Raw genomic sequence first — 16475 nt, forward strand, 5'->3', positions numbered from 1 at the left:
CCAAATTTAAAAATAATACATGGTGTTGGGGCCATATTTGACTCCACTACTAATATCAATGAATCATGCAGGAAAATAACCTTTCCGAAAACGAAAAAGAAGTTCACAGAAAGAGTCAATGCCATTTTTTCTTGGACTCATACTAAAAGGACCGGAACGATAACCAGATTCTTATTTATCAAATGGCCATCTCTCTAACATTACGTACTACACTTCTTCTCTTTCTAATCACTCTCACGTGTCCGAAACAATGCACATCGCATGCCCCACTTACGCTAAAGCTATTATTACACACAAAATCAACCAAACCCCAAGAATCATCGAAGAAAAAAACCGGTTACTTGCATTCCAAGTCAACACCCTCTTCTCATCTAGATAACTCGTGGACCACGGACACATCAGGTATCGTCTCACATGTCACTCCAATTCCGAATCCAGCAGCATTCCTCGCGAACATTTCTATCGGAAACCCACCAGTTTCGCAGCTCCTACTCATAGACACAGGTAGTGACCTAACTTGGATCCAGTGTCTTCCCTGCAAATGTTACCCTCAAACAATTCCTTTTTTTCACCCTTCTAGATCTTCCACTTACCGTAACGCTTCCTGCGAATCCGCACCAAACGCCATGCCACGAATATTTCGCGATGAAAACACCGGAAATTGCCGTTACTCCCTCCGTTACCGAGACTTTTCGAGCACAAGAGGCATTTTAGCTAAGGAAAGTCTCACCTTTCAAACATCCGACGACGGTTTAATCACTAAACCGGACGTTGTTTTCGGCTGCGGACAAGACAACTCCGGTTTCACTCAATACAGCGGTGTGCTCGGTTTAGGACCCGGTAAATTCTCGATTGTAACCCGCAATTTCGGTTCTAGATTCTCTTACTGTTTCGGTAGCTTAACCGATCCAACTTACCCTTACAACATTCTCATCCTCGGAGAAGGCGCCAAAATCGAAGGCGATCCAACCCCTTTACATATTTCTCAAGACCGTTACTACCTTGACCTGCAAGCAATCTCCTTGGGAGAGAATCTTCTCGATATCGAACCCTATGTTTTCAAGAGATATGGATCCCACCAAGGAGGTACAGTCATCGACACGGGCTGCTCACCGACGATCTTAGCCAGAGAAGCTTACGAGACGCTCTCTGGAGAAATTGATGATCTTCTTCTGGGAGAAGTTATGATCAGACACGTTGAAGGTTGGGAGCCATACACGAACCCTTGTTATGTAGGGAATATGAAACTTAATCTTTTGGGATTTCCCGTTGTCACGTTTCATTTCGCCGGCGGCGCTGAGCTGGCGCTAGACGTTGAGAGTTTGTTTGTTAGCAGTGAAAGTGGAGATAGCTTTTGCTTGGCTATGAGTATGAACACGTTCGATGATATGAGTGTAATTGGTGCTATGGCTCAGCAGAGTTATAATGTTGGTTATGATCTTCAAAACATGAACGTATATTTCCAGAGGACTGACTGTGAGATTCTTGATGCTTAATATTCAAATGTTTTTTAAACATATTTATTGGTTTTAGTTTTGCGCAAGACTCATTGTAATCTATACATGTATTTATATTCAAGATTAGAATAAGCCAAAAAAAAGAGGAAGAGTTCGAGTCGTGCAAAGAAAGTATCACATTTTTTTGTAAATTTTTTATTTTAGAACAAAACTAGAAAGATTCTACAGGAATAACAGAGCTAAAACAGAGGATTTTGTTTTTATGGAACTCTAAAGAAAATATGAACTTTTGGTAAGTTATATCAATAAATATCAGAGTTTGGTAAGTGATAATTATCATACATGTGCATTTAGTTTTATATAGTTAGATGATTATCTTTTTTATAAAAAAAATAAAAAGGGAATGACAACAGGAGGATTTTGTTTGATTTATTATATTCAAGATCAAACAATATCGCTATGATAAATTCGCGATTAACATTTTATTCCTCTCATGAAACAATCGATAATCACACAGATAATGCCTGTAATATCTATAATGACAAAACTCCTCGTGGACAAGACTTCTGGTACCGGCTTCATTGTTGACAATGTATCAATACATGTATGCATATTTGGAAATGTACCGGCGTTGTACAGGTGTGCGAGGTAGTAGTCCTTGGCTGCCAAAGAATTGGGGGAATCATCTATACCAGCAAGAGCACCTTCATATAGTTGTTCACAATCTTTCATTTTCCGCATATCTGTCGTGTTGCCTCTGAACAACTTTATTTGCTTCAATGTGTCTGAAACATTTCGAGACTGATAATCGATCAAAAATTTAACGAGGCTAGGCAAATCCGATTTTGCAGTTTCAGGGGTTGCTTTTAGGATCTCAAAACAAAGTGAAGAATTGATATCCATATCTTTCTTTGTGCAGATGCTTTTCGATCTCATCTTTTGTAACCATCATCATACTAGATCTTGCATATGATGAGACAACAAAAAGAAGTAAAACCAGTATATGAGCCAATGAAAAGTTTTTTCTTACGTATACAACCATTTTTCTTGTTCCAAATGTCTGAGAAATGTCTGAGACCTTATGTGAGATTTATATTGACTGAAAGTCTGAAACATATCTTCAAATTTATGTCTTCAGATTTTTTTTTTCATTAATGCTAACAGATTATGTACTTTAGTAAAATGATTTGAATTAATAGCACCAAATGTCAAACGGTCAAAGCATGCAATGTTTTTTATTTTGTAGTTTAGATAACTTCTTAAATTGCATATTTTGTTGATGTAAGAATATATAAAATAATTTAAATGAATCACACAAAAAATTTCAATGTGGGCAGTATATTATTTTCTTTTTACAACACTAAATAAAAATATATATAAACCCCCAATCCACCCAAAGCAGATTCATAGACTTTGGCTACTTCTTGATCGGCAATGACAACATCATCATCAAGTACAAGTAAGGCCGCAAGGGGGTAGAATCCGTTGCTTGTATGGATGGTATCGAATCAGCTAACTATTGGTGGAATATCTTTTATACGAAAAATTATTTAATTTAACTTAATAGCATTATGTCAAAGCACTTACGCTAAGACTATTATTACACAAAAAATCAACCAAAGCCCAAGAATCATCGAAGAAAAAAACCGCTTACTTGCATTCCAAGTCAACACTCTCTTCTCATCTAGATAACTTGTGGAACACGGACACATCAGGTATCGTCTCACATGTCACTCCTATTCCGAGTCCAGCAGCATTCCTCGCCAACATCTCTATCGGAAACCCACCAGTTTCGCAGCTCCTACTCATAGACACAGGTAGCGACCTAACTTGGACTGACTGTGAGATTCTTGATGCTTAATATTCAAATGTTTTATTTTACAAAAAAAAAATATTCAAATGTTTTTTAAACATATTTTATTGGTTTTTCGTTTTGCGCAAGACTCATTGTAATCTATAACATGTATTTGTATTCAAGATTAGAATAAGCCAAAAAAAAAAGGAAGAGTTCGAGTCGTGCAAAGACAGTATCACAGTTTTTTAGAAATGATAATTTAAGGACAAAACTAGAAAGATTGGTAGCTACAGGAATAACAGAGCTAAAGCAGAGGATTTTGTTTTTATGGAACTCTCAAGAAAACACGAACTTTTGGTAAGTTATATCAATAAATATCAGAATTGATAATTATCATACATGTCCATTTAGTTTTATATAATTAGATGTTTCCCTTTTTTATATATATAAAAAAAAGGAATGACAACAGGAGGATTTTATTTGATTTATATTCAAGATCAAACAATATCATTATAGTATTTCCGCGATTACACAATTTTTTCCTCTTATGAAACAATCGATAATCACACAGATAATGTTAGTGATATCTATAATGACAGAACTCCTCCTGGACAAGACTTCTGGTACCGGCTTCATTGTCGACAATGTATCAATACATGTATGCATATTTGGAAATGTACCAGCATTTCTCAGGTGTGAGAGGAAGTAGTCCTTGGCTGCCAAAGCTTTGAGGGAATCATCTATACCAGAAAGAGCACCTTCATATAGTTGTTCACAATCTTTCATTTTCCGCATATCTGTCGTGTGGCCTCTGAACAACTTTATTTGCTTCAATGTGTCTGAAACATTTCGAGACTGATACTCGATCAAATATTTAACGAGGCTAGGCAAATCCAATTTTGCAGCTTCAGGGGTTGCTTTTAGGATCTCAAAACAAAGTGAAGAATTGATTTGCATATCTTTCTTTGTGCAGATGACCTCGATCTCATCTTTTGTAACCATCATACTAGACCTTGCATATGATGAGACGACAAAGAGAAGTAAAACCACTATATGAGCCAATGAAAAGTTTTTTTTGACGTATACAACCATTTTTCTTGTTCTAATTGTCTGAGAAGTGAGAACTTCTGTGAGATTTATATTGACTGAAACATATCTTCAAATTTAAGTAATTATGTATTGCTAACAGATTTGTTATTTTCATTAATTAATGCTAACAGATTATGTACCTTCATAAAATGATTTGAATTATTAGCACCAAATCTCAAACGGTCAAAGCATGCAAATAATTTTTTTGGGTAGATTATTTCTAAAATTGCAGATTTTATTGATGTATTGATGTAAGAATATATAAATTAATTTGAATGAATCGCACAAAATTTTCAATGTAGGCAGTATATTATTTTCTTTTATTTATAAATATATATCCCCAATCCACTCAAAGTAGATTCAGACTCTGGCAACTTCTTGATCGGCAATGACAACATCATCATCGAGTACAAGTAAGGCCGTAAGGAGGTAGAATACTTTGCTTGTATGGATGGTATCGAATCAGTTATTGGTGGAATATCTTCTATCCCAAAATATTTGGTACGAAAAATGATTTAATTTGATTTAATAGCATTATGTCAAATCATTTGAGATTCTTCTTTCTAGAGTATACATGATAGCTTTGAAAATTTTAGATTTCATTTATGTAAAACAAAAAGCACAGAGTTAGGTCAAGTAGCACAAAATATTCATTTTAGGCACTAAATTGTCGGGTGAATATCTCAAAAGTAACACAAATATCTAATGCAAGACGAAATATGTAATATATGGAGGCTTACTTAAATGATGGATGAACTTGATCGACTGAAACAATATATTTTTGATTAGGAATTCGTAGATAACATTTTATAAAATAGATTTTAGGCTATATATTGATGTAAATCAATACATAGTCAATTAACAGCATCACACATAAAGACAACTTGATCAAAGACCAACGTCGTAAGGTACTCCAGTGGAGTTAATCCACAAATCTCCTTGTATAAATTCTCCCACCGTGAACATCTCCACTTCTTTGGGATCAGTAATCACTTTAAATCCCTTCCACTTGACCCGTTTGCTTGTATCGGCTCCTGGTCCTGTGTTTTTGTATTCCCGGTAAAACAAGGTGGAGAGACGTTTAACATCGCTGCTGTTCATTGGAGTATAACCCTCTGGTGCGATTAAATCGTCTATGAACGACTCCATAATAACCACCCTTGATAATATACCCCAGGGACGTCCTAAATACGTCTTTACCTTTCTTTTTATCGGAAGGAGATCTTGAGTTGCAGTGATATTGCACTTTTGGATCACAAATCCCGTGCTCTCCTCGGTCATGTTGTTCCATGACTGCGCTGTTATAACGTTGACCAATCCTCCATGCGGGTTTCTTGCCTCGATTTGACAGTATTGGAACACAGCCGTTGCGTCTCCGCAGATGAAATCTACGGTCCCGGTTATGTAGCATTCACGGTAATACTGCCGATATTTATACGCGTAGAGTGTGTCTTGAAACGCCTCAATACGGCACCTGTGTATAACCACCAAATCAGCGCTCACACGAAGAGCCACGGCTTGACCCTTGGCCGGACCGGCCGTATTCCGGATGCAAAGATCTTGTGCGAGAAACCCTATTGCATCAACGGCTGTATATAAAAACGAAAACGGACCCCATTATCAATTATCATTAGGGCTTTGAAAAATATGAATATAACTTGGAAATAATTAAAAGATTACCAAGAGTTGCAGAAGCCAAGGTGGTGTAACCATCTTTGGCGTTTAAACTTCCGGTGAGAACTGTAGAGTCCCTGCCGTCTCCTACGATGGTTAGATTCGTTTTCTCCTTGGTAATATTAACGACTTCATCGTAGATGCCTAGCTTCACGTAAATCACGTATCGCGTTTTGCTGTTCTCCGGCGCAGCCGCAACCGCCTCCTTCACGGTCTTGAACTTTCCAGTTCCATCCTTGGCAACGATAACGTCGGCGTTTTTCTTGAGCTCCGACAATAAACAGAGGGAATCCAATATATGAGCACATCTTCATTGATTAAGGAGAAATAGATTTTGGGGTTGAATAAAAAAATAAATCCATCTAAAAAATAATTATTGCTAGAGTGGTATTCGAGTTAGTTACATATTGCTATATTGATCTCTTTCAAAGCTGTAACTTAGTTAATTAATGTTAACGCCTAGAGAGTGGGAATAACAGAGAAAAATGCTGTTTCAATTAAAAGATATGTTTGTAACTTCTATACACATATAGATATATATAATATAATATATATGCTTCTTGTAAAGATGTATATATGTATATCGCAAGTTCAATTCATAGATATATAAAAATACGTTTCATGTTTATTAAGCTTGAAAATATAAACGAAAGAATTTATATAACCTCTGAAGTGGAGTCTAGAAGCAGCTTCTTGTCCACATCGCTTAGCCAAGTAGGGAAGTCATCGACCACCATCTTCAGCATGGAGGTTGATGATGGAAGAACAATCTCGCCTTCTTGATCCGTGAAAGAGATGACGAGGCAAGATGAGAAGGCTAGAAGCAGAAAGAAAAAAGAGATTTTTGTATGATACTCCATAGTAAGAGAAGAGGAAAAAGAAGGAGACGAAAGAAGAAGAAGGGTTTATGTGTTTAGCTCCCACTGTCTAGAGGTCTTTTTATGGAGACAAAAAGAACATCAAGATTTATGACGAGTGTGTATTATTTATTTCATTCTATTTGAAATTTCTTTTTGGTAATCTATTATATAATAAGAGAGTTTTCTTTCCATCTAAACTATCCACATCAGTAAACTCATAAAGCTTAACATTTAAGTATATTTAAAATATGCATTTAATAAATATATCAATGTTTGTTATTAATATATTTAGTATAAATTAAATTAAATTTAAAGAATTATAGTATAAATAAAAAATAAGTGATAATTAGATATTAATAATTAAAAACATTGTAATACTAACTGGATTAAAAAATATATATTTTTTTTAAAATGATAAATTATTAAATGGAAAAAATGTTTTAAAATGACGATAATTAAAAAAAAACAAAAATAATGAAAAATAATAAGAAAAATAGAAGGAAGAAGAAAAATCAAAATAATTAAAAAGATGAAAAATAACAGAAATTAAAGACCATCAAGAGGAATAAGGAAAAAAAAAAGAACACAAAGCTGATGAAAAAGAATTTTGAAAAATATGAAAACAAAGAAAAAAAGAGAATCAAAATATGAAAATATGAAAATGGAGAAGAAGAAAAAATTAACAAAAATAGATAAATATGATGTTTAAATTTCAAAAATTTGTAAGAATAAATGATTAAAAATTATTACTGCGCAACGTGTAACATAAACAAAAATAATAATTTTAATACTGTAATAAAAATCACACAATAGTGACAGACAAAATATAAAAGTATATGAAATAAAAAAAATTAACAGAAATTAATAACATAATTAAGAAATTTTTTATTATATACAAACACTAATAAGGATTGTACAATATAAATATAGAAAAAAATTATTAAACTATAAAACAATTATCAAACAAATTTTTTAAAAAAAAAAACATATAAAATTTTAAAACACATAAAAATATAAAATAAAATCCGCGTTTCGCGCGGACTCAACCCTAGTTAATACTACAATTCTGTGCTTTTCTTTTGATTTTTTTTATTTGTAGTTTTAGAGTAAAGTATAAAATAAAATATCAGCATCATTACTTCATAAAGTCTTAAATCATTTTCCGTCGTTCGCACCAATGTGGGTGATATATTATAAATGCTCACCAACTCGTCTCCTATAATTATTTCACCCCTTCATTTCTTTTTGACTTTAGCAAGAGTTCATCCCAATTTTGTGTCAGGGAAACGAAGAAGTCTTTAGAAAAAAAGGTTTTAAGGAAGCAAGCCTTTGTCAGTTTGTCTTACATATTAAAATATATTATTTTCTTTGCTTTAAATTTGTGTATTTAAAGACTTTGCAACATGTAGTAACATTTACTTCCATAGCCCTCTTTTGCATATTCTTTTATCTAGTATAGATCTTGAAAATTTGAAGAAAAACTCAAATGAATATTCATTTGTATAAGTATTTAACTATTTATATGCAATTTGTAGTAGCATTTAATTAGTTCCATAGACCTCTTTTGCATATCCTTTAATCTAGTATATATAGGTCTTGAAAATTTGAAGAAAAACTTAAATTAATAGTCATTTGTATAAGTATAACGTGTGTATTAGCATATCAAAATTTTAAAATATTAAATGAACCACGGGTTTATCGAAACAATATAGTACCCATATCTAACTGCTATCGGAACACTTATGTTATATATCTTCATCTTGCATGCATGCACGAATAAGAAATGCATGGAACTGAAGGATTGACGACAAAAATTTGAATACCCAAAAAAAAAAAAATTGAATACGTCATACAGGTGGATAAGAATACTGAATACAGTTAAGAATAATAAAATCATACATAAAAAAAAATATTATATTGTGTGTGTTACTTATATACAAACACAAGTATAACGTAGTGATTTTAGCAACAAAAAAAAGGTATAATGAAGTGGATGCATATATACATCCGAACTCATTATTTTACATAGCACCAGCTTTAGGCGATCATTTGTGCAATTTTTTAAAATGTGTATATTAATGAGATCACTTTTTTTTTCTTTAGGCGTGCGACCCTGAATTTATATGGCACCGCTTGCTGACTTACGTTATTCCAGTGCTCTACGTAATTCCATAATTCCATATGAGGAGTTGTCAGAAACAAATGGTAAGAAAAGTAAAGACCTAAGCAGTAAATGCCTTTCCAAGAAATTAATTATGAGAGCGGTAAGAACCGAGTAGAAAAAGCGTTGCCTATTAACACTTTCCTTAATTATTTATTTCCATGTTGATGGGGTGCAAATCTTACAGTCGATTATTTATTAGTTTTGTTGGTTTCACCTACAATCATCCGGTAATGAAAATTTTTTAGAAGTTTAAGGACATAAATATACTATTATGCAGGTGCATACGAAAATAAATATGCTAATCAAAACAAACTAGTTGATAAAAGTAACTTTGCGCGCATGTTTCTCTTTCATGTTAGAAGATAGTATTTGTTTGTACAGTTCTGAAGTTAGTGCATTAGGATTAAAGGTATTTGGTTGTAATAGAGCTGAGCTATAGCCTAGAGGGAGGAGTACATTCTGACATGTAGTTATTAATATCTATATGTCCAATGGAATATAGATCAAAGTAATAAAGAATGTCGTTGAAGCTTATTACTCTAATTGAAGTACGAAAATTATACTATAGCTTTTAAATTAATTTTTATCGTAAGAAGATTTTCTCTCACATAGTTTGAGTCTTTTTAAATTGAATAAGCACAATAGCGAATCCAGATGTCCTTGAATCATATAACTATATTGAATATTATCTCCTCAAATGAAGATTTAAAAAGAAATAAACAAAAAATAACTAATTATACAAACTGCATTATTCCTTTTTACTCAGACAAAGCTACTTTTTTTTTTAATTATTACTGCGTATTACAAAAATAACAATAATAATATTACAAAATCTCATTATTATTTTTCTTCATCTCCTTTGTCCCATAGCAACCACTGGGAGACTCACTTTATGCCCTCGGCTTCCTTTTAATGTAACCTCTCCGAAGCTATAACCTCCGGTCACCGATCTCACTGTTAGAGTCACCAAGAAGTTTCTAGAAGCGCCCGCTCTAAGTGTCATTGCAGGAGGACTCACTTCGATGGCTATGGATGGCTCCATTCTTGATGTGATTGTGTATGTTTCTTCCTCTTCTGCAACATTCGTCACTCTTCTGGTTACGGTTTGTGTTCTCACAAGATGAGAGATGGCTATGGATGGTGAGTTGAAGTTTGAAGGATGTCCCATTTTGAAATTGCAGGGAGTGTTTGTGAAGTTCCTTATCTCGTGGGAATCGATACCAGGAGTGGTGCACAAGAAACCTAAATAGTCCTCATAACCTACAAGAAACCCCAATCATACAGTGTATAGGCTTATTAATCGAACGAAGCCGAACCAAGTAATAGTTCAAATGTGCGTCATATTGATCAAAGAACAATGAGAGAATAGAGAAAACCGAGGTTTATGTCATTTGAGTAAAGATAATTTACCTGCATCAAATATGAGACCAGGGTCTAGAGCAGCACTTGGATTGACATGACCACTTCCATAATCAAATGGAGTTGCTTTGACAAGCGTCACTGTCTCTGTTTCAGAGTATTGCTGTGCTTGAAGAGGCCTTCCTGCTCGATCTATCACTGTTGAGGTTGTCATCAAAGCTGATTTAATAGCAGCTGGACTCCATTGAGGATGTTTCTGTTTCACCAGAGCAGCTATACCGGCAATGTGTGGTGCAGCCATGCTTGTGCCAGAAATTAGTGCAAATCCTTCGCCTGCTCAATAGTCGAAAACTAAACGTTTTAGATTCTTGCTCCAAAGTACTTGTGTATAATTCTAACGAGATTTGAGAAAATGCTTACCGACATAGTTAGCCTCGTCTGTTCCATTTTCAGACCAAGCAGACCATATAAGAGAGCCTGGAGCAAGAATATCTGGTTTGAGGAGATCAGCATCCTGAAAGCTGAAATCTTTAGTGTTGGGTCCTCGAGCTGAGAACAAAGCCACTTCAGGTGCGGATTTGTGAAGAATGGGTTCCAAACCGTCTCCGATGCTTCCTTCAGCTTTAAAGCTCTTAACCCTTCCCATCCAATCTCTCGAGGTCGTGACATTGTAGTAATCAATCAAATCCTAGGGAAGAGAAAAAAGACATTCCAAGTTGAGGAAAGGATGAGGGAGTTAATTAACTGATTAGTGAACGCGTCGAAACTGTATTACCATAGACTTAGAGACATCTGTAATCAGAATTCCTGGAATGCAAGAAGGAACAGGATCGAATTTCGTTCCTGGAGACACATTTTCGACAACAAGAACGAAACCAGCAGCTCCTAGATGCTTGGCAGTTTCAGCAACTTTCTTGATGGAAGCTGAACCAGCAACAAAGTTGAAAGAATATCCACAAAGCAGAATGTTTCCTTCAACCAATTTTTTGTTCAAGACTTCTGGCCTCTGGCAATCCGACGGATTGTATTTCATACCAGAAGAACCAAGCAGAACATCATTTGCAGAGACCATCTTGTACGAACGATGAGGCCGAGTAGAAGCTGCAGAAAAACAATATAAAGGCTCAGAATAAACTAAGACCATCTCTTTATATATACGATATTATTGTGTGGATCTATATATATTTAGATCAGAGAAAGGAGAAACTTACGGGATAATCCCATTCCGGCAAGCATTTTTCCATTTCCAAGGGTCAGATGGTTTTTGTATCTGCGATCATCAATTGCAGCAGCTACAGTAGTTATCCAAGGGCTATATGAAACCAGAGTTTTCGGAAAGGGACCTCCGTTTCCAGCTGCTTGAACGACAAAAACACCAGCTTTTACAGCCCCAAGAAGTGTAGCATCGAATGGATTTAAGAATGTTGTCTTTGTAGTAGCTGGAGGACTGTTTGGACCAACCGAGAGACTCAAAATATCCACTCCATCATGAACAGCCTGCTCAGAAAAGCATACTATGTTTAGAAAATGAAAGTAGTATAGAGACTTCTTGACCAGTGTCAAATAATAGGACTATTAAAAAGATTACATCACTTGTGAAGATTTCAAAAACAGAACGAAGAAGCAGAGTTTTGAAGAAAATGGCGCAAATGCAGCAAAGAGATAACATATTCTTCCTCATATTTTCATTTACTAATGGACATAGCTTAGTACAATTTGGTGCATCCAATTTAGTATTGTGCTAAGTTCTTTCTTACCTGATCAATGGCAGCAACAACATCAGCTACAAAGCCTCCAAAAAGCCGATAGAGAGCTTTGTAAACAGCAATCCTGAAACAAAACAGCATTTCACTTTTAAAGACATGCAAAAGGAAAATCTTTAAAGCCACCACATGAGGATTATCTATTTACCTAGCACGAGGAGCCATCCCGCTCGCTTTTCCAAATTCATAGCCGTGCATCCTCACCGGAATACCATTATTCCCAGCTGCAATAGCTGCTGTATGACTGAAAGGACAAATGTTCAATAAGAACAAAAGAATCACTACTGACGAAATCTAAATGTGCAGTGAGATAAGCAGTTCTGAGAAGTGTGAGATAAATCTGAGTATGAACGTGTGAATTAATATCTATTATTGCAGGCACAATAAGACGAACCTTCCATGTCCATCTCCATCCATTGGTGAAGCATAGTCGACATCCGGGTTAAATGCACCAGCTGCTTTAGCGGCTTCAGCAAAATGCTGAGCTCCTATGATCTTCCCGTTGCAGAAGCTCATCTTAGTATGAGGATCATCTTCACATTTCCCCTTGTAACTAGGATGAGGGCCATAAGGTAGTGCTGTGTGATGAGAGGCAAAACTTGGATGATGAGGAAAAATCCCTGAGTCAACAAAGCCAATGACAATATCTTCTCCTGCTCTATCGTAACCACCACCGGTAGGCCAAACATCAGTTGGTAATCCCAAAAACTGTGGTGTATGTGTGGTGAGCTTCCTCACTTTCCAATCTCTGCTAACAGATTTCACACCAGGCGCGCGACGAAGCATTTCCGCCTACTAATATAGCGGAATAGTGTAAGCGACAAAGAACTGTAACATTGAAAGGAAATTTGCAGAGACTATCTCAAATCGGATGTCACCTGACTAGGGGAAACATGAGCTGCAAATCCATTTATAAGGTGTTTATAGCTGTAAAGCTTTTTGTATGATCCTTCCTCAAAGAGCATTCCAAGAAGCATATCATGTTTCCTCTCAAGATGACGGGCGTAAGATGTCACCAACTCACTGCCAAAAGAGAGGTCACAGATTGTTAATCTAGCAAACAACAAATAGAAGATGCCAAAAAATTATGACACACATCAATAAAAGGCCTCATCAAAGCTAAGGCCTATTATGGATGAGACTGTGTCTCAGCTGTTAATAAGATTGAACTTGAAGAATAGAAAACATGGTGTACCTCGTCGTATCAATTTTCTCATCAGATTCCACAGCAGTTGCTTCAAACCCGTTATCACCACCTCTGTAACTTATGATTGGATCTCCTTCCATAGTCACAATGTAAATCTCTGCCGTTACAGTGAAGAAGAGTGTGAAAAAGACGAGAACTTTACACCCGATATCCATCTTGCTTCTCACCAAAGAAGCGCCAGATCAACTCGCTATAAACCAATCTGCAGTATCAAAACGCCAATGAAAAGCATAAGCATCCATTTATCAATGGCAACAATCACATCACATACATATTGAAAGATAACACTGATCAGTTAATCCCACACACTTCTCAGAGTTGAGGAAATAGTTTTGCCCTCTATCGCAGTGGTAAAAAGACAAAACTTTTCAAAATCTGACAGAGAAGAGAACCATATTTTTCGCTGATTTTTAAAAAAAATTCTGAGGATCCAAGCACATGAAGAGAGGCCACTCCCAACTAACTCAAAGATAAAGACTTGGGGATACCTCAAATCAATCCACTTGAAAGACAGATACTGTAGATTGGTAAAAACCCAACTTTCCTAGACAAATTTAACTACACAGATCAACCAATGATGAAAGTCCCACATTCATTTTATCCCATTTATGAAAAGTTTGAAGACGATACAGTAACAACAGTAGCAACTATTGCTAATCAATCAGTAGGAGACAGAGAAAGAAAGAGAGAGAGAAAAACAAATTTATAAACACACATCACTATACTTGAGGAAAACTAACCCACTTTCACAAATTATACAGGCAATGAATAAGCAATGACAAACCCAGAAGCAAGAAAAGAAAAAATCCAAACATGTGTGTCTAGTTAGAGGATCCTGTTAACTTGAAGCTTGAATGGAATAAAGCAGAATAATAACAAAAAAAAAAAAAGCTAAACAAAAGAAAAGGTACGAACTTACGATTCACGAAACGAATCAAGCAGAAAAGTAAAAGCAAATTTGAGACGAGACGGTGAGATTACGCCTGAATCAAACCGAAACGCGAACGACCCAAGATTCCAAATTTAGTCACTACATAAATCAAGTGTGCAGATAGATGACAATCTGAACAAGATGATTCTGAGTTTTTTTTTTTCCTTTGAATAGTGGAGATCTTGTCAAATATGAATGAACAAAATGAAAAATAGAGAGATAAATGAGGCTGAAATGGGGATGAAATGTGTAAGCGAGAAGTTTTAAAGTGTGTTTTTTTCTTAGTGAGAATGGAGAGAGTGTGTATGTGTGTGTGTGGAATATTATTCAGGGTTTTGTTCTTTTTCTTAATTCATTAATTTGTATTCTGATTATCTTTTCAATGTCAAGCAGCAGACAACAAACCGTGGATAATGGAGAGACTCACATTTGTAACTTTTTAGCGATCCCTTTATGTTTTTAATAATCATATTGGCGTTCCTTGTAAAATAAATTATAAACATTACTATAGTGGTAGGAATTTACCATAAAATACGAGGTTGTGTAAAGTAGTGAAATCTAACTAAGTAGTATTATATTAAGTGAATCTGTAGTTTAAAATTGAATATTGATTCATAATCTACCAAAAAAGCATTTACCAGTATTGTATTCTTCACTTTAAAAAGTTATTTAAGTGTGGTTTATAGAAGTAATTAGAAACTGCTAAAAGCCAAGTACTTTATAGTTTAACTTGAGGACCAACCAAAAAATTTCATAAAATTACTACAATTGACCATTTATCTGACAAGTGAGTACAAAGTGAAATAAAATTTTAATTTGACTTGACTATTTCAGTATTTTTCGTTCATAGTTGTTGTGTATTTATTATAACTATTAAGAGATGCCAGAAGGTAGAGGCGGTTTTTACAATAGTGCCATCGGGACAATGCACATAGTAATATTTTGAAAACGAAAACGCAAGGCTCTATTACCGCAGGAGTTAACGGAAATGTCGATTTCTTAATTTGTAAGAAAATATTTGCCTGTTGCGGAAAAAGAGGTAGAAGGAAAAGTCCAAGGAGGGAAAGAAAAAATAGTTTTGACTTACTAATTGATGAAAGGTAAAAGAAAAGTATAAAAGTTAAAAGTTAAAAATATTAAATTCATAATCTCGAGAGACATAAAGTAATGTTAATGATGTTTGATTAGAATTCATGTTTCAATCATAAAACGCGGTTTTCCTCCAAAAGCATTATTATGATCCACAGTTGATGGCACTTGATAGTGTTTCTTTTTGGGATTACAGAGAAGATTTTACTCACTAAGAAATATTACGGTCTATGGAATAATTATGAAGAAAAATGGTAGATAACTGTAAGAGAATCGAGACAAAAACAAATATTTGTAAGATAATAAACTCTGGTGCTTCTTGGATTATAGATCTGAAAATGTTTTGTTGTTTTTCTAAAAAAACTATTTTTTATTAGTCATGGAATTTTTTTAAATATTTTTTGAAATCTCATGTTATTCCATATAAAATTCTTTCATTCAAAATACTCCACTATTCAACTGAAAATTTGGATATAGTTTTAAATCTTATGCTAGTGACAAGTTTTAAGCACTGATTTTAGAAATATGAAGATATTTATAGCATACAGTTGGAGGTATGTGGTCGTATAAAGTTAACATCGAAAGGTACATGTGAGGTATTGTTCCCAGGAGATATGTCGTTTAGTCGAAACACATCATGTGTCATGTGACCTTTCTTCTTGTCCAAAAATTTGATTCCTCTGGCACCAACCAAAAAAACTTCCCACAATATTTCATTATTAACTATTTATTGGTCTAATCCTTTTTTTGTCACTATGTCAAGTGTTTATGCATATTTTAAGTTATACCCATATTTTAAGCCAAACTTACTATGGACTTTACACCGGCATTAGCAGGCTAATATCGGCATAACATGTTTTTCTTATACGTCCGTCTGATGGTAATAGATGTTGTTAGTATATAAATTTATAGAGGAAACAAAAAAAAAATAAGCTATCTATGTAAACCTTTTACTTGGCAAGGAAAACTATTGCTTATTGGTTTTAGTATGAAGTCAATATCTTTTTGTGGAACTCCTCTAGTTGTATGAAAATATTGAATTCTTAACATGGCTTATATCAATTCTCTACAGGTAAGTTTTATCTTA

The 16475-nt window shown here is 34.7% G+C and overlaps 3 protein-coding genes and 1 pseudogene across 4 annotated transcripts; 1 reads left to right on the plus strand and 3 right to left on the minus strand.

Annotated features, from left to right (window-relative positions):
- The first annotated feature begins 182 nt into the window (after positions 1 to 182).
- On the plus strand, positions 183 to 1496 carry LOC18030917 (aspartyl protease UND). Its single transcript, XM_006412709.1, has one exon. The coding sequence runs from the start codon at positions 183 to 185 to the stop codon at positions 1494 to 1496; it is 1314 nt and encodes a 437-aa protein (XP_006412772.1).
- A 435-nt stretch (positions 1497 to 1931) lies between these two features.
- Positions 1932 to 2499, minus strand: LOC18030918 (annotated as a pseudogene).
- A 2730-nt stretch (positions 2500 to 5229) lies between these two features.
- On the minus strand, positions 5230 to 6875 carry LOC18030920 (probable pectinesterase 56). Its single transcript, XM_006412712.2, has 3 exons — positions 6681 to 6875; positions 6022 to 6283; positions 5230 to 5930 (listed from the first exon to the last, which is right to left on the minus strand). The coding sequence occupies exons 1-3, from the start codon at positions 6873 to 6875 to the stop codon at positions 5230 to 5232; spliced, it is 1158 nt and encodes a 385-aa protein (XP_006412775.2).
- A 2856-nt stretch (positions 6876 to 9731) lies between these two features.
- LOC18030921 (subtilisin-like protease SBT2.6) lies at positions 9732 to 14543 on the minus strand. 2 transcript variants are annotated; one of them, XM_006412713.2, is made up of 11 exons: positions 14288 to 14543; positions 13357 to 13570; positions 13040 to 13184; positions 12556 to 12953; positions 12310 to 12405; positions 12156 to 12228; positions 11610 to 11895; positions 11174 to 11499; positions 10819 to 11086; positions 10450 to 10731; positions 9732 to 10299 (listed from the first exon to the last, which is right to left on the minus strand). In XM_006412713.2, the coding sequence occupies exons 2-11, from the start codon at positions 13521 to 13523 to the stop codon at positions 9890 to 9892; spliced, it is 2451 nt and encodes an 816-aa protein (XP_006412776.1). In that variant the 5' UTR covers positions 13524 to 13570; positions 14288 to 14543; the 3' UTR covers positions 9732 to 9889. The 2 variants fall into 2 exon arrangements, with proteins under 2 accessions (XP_006412776.1, XP_024005417.1); XM_024149649.1 differs by lacking the exon at positions 14288 to 14543 and having other exon boundaries at positions 12556 to 12956; positions 13357 to 13443.
- Positions 14544 to 16475: the final 1932 nt, after the last annotated feature.

The sequence above is a fragment of the Eutrema salsugineum genome, unplaced genomic scaffold (genome assembly GCF_000478725.1).
Source record: "Eutrema salsugineum unplaced genomic scaffold, Eutsalg1_0 scaffold_1, whole genome shotgun sequence".
In the NCBI taxonomy this organism is placed as follows: domain Eukaryota; kingdom Viridiplantae; phylum Streptophyta; class Magnoliopsida; order Brassicales; family Brassicaceae; genus Eutrema; species Eutrema salsugineum.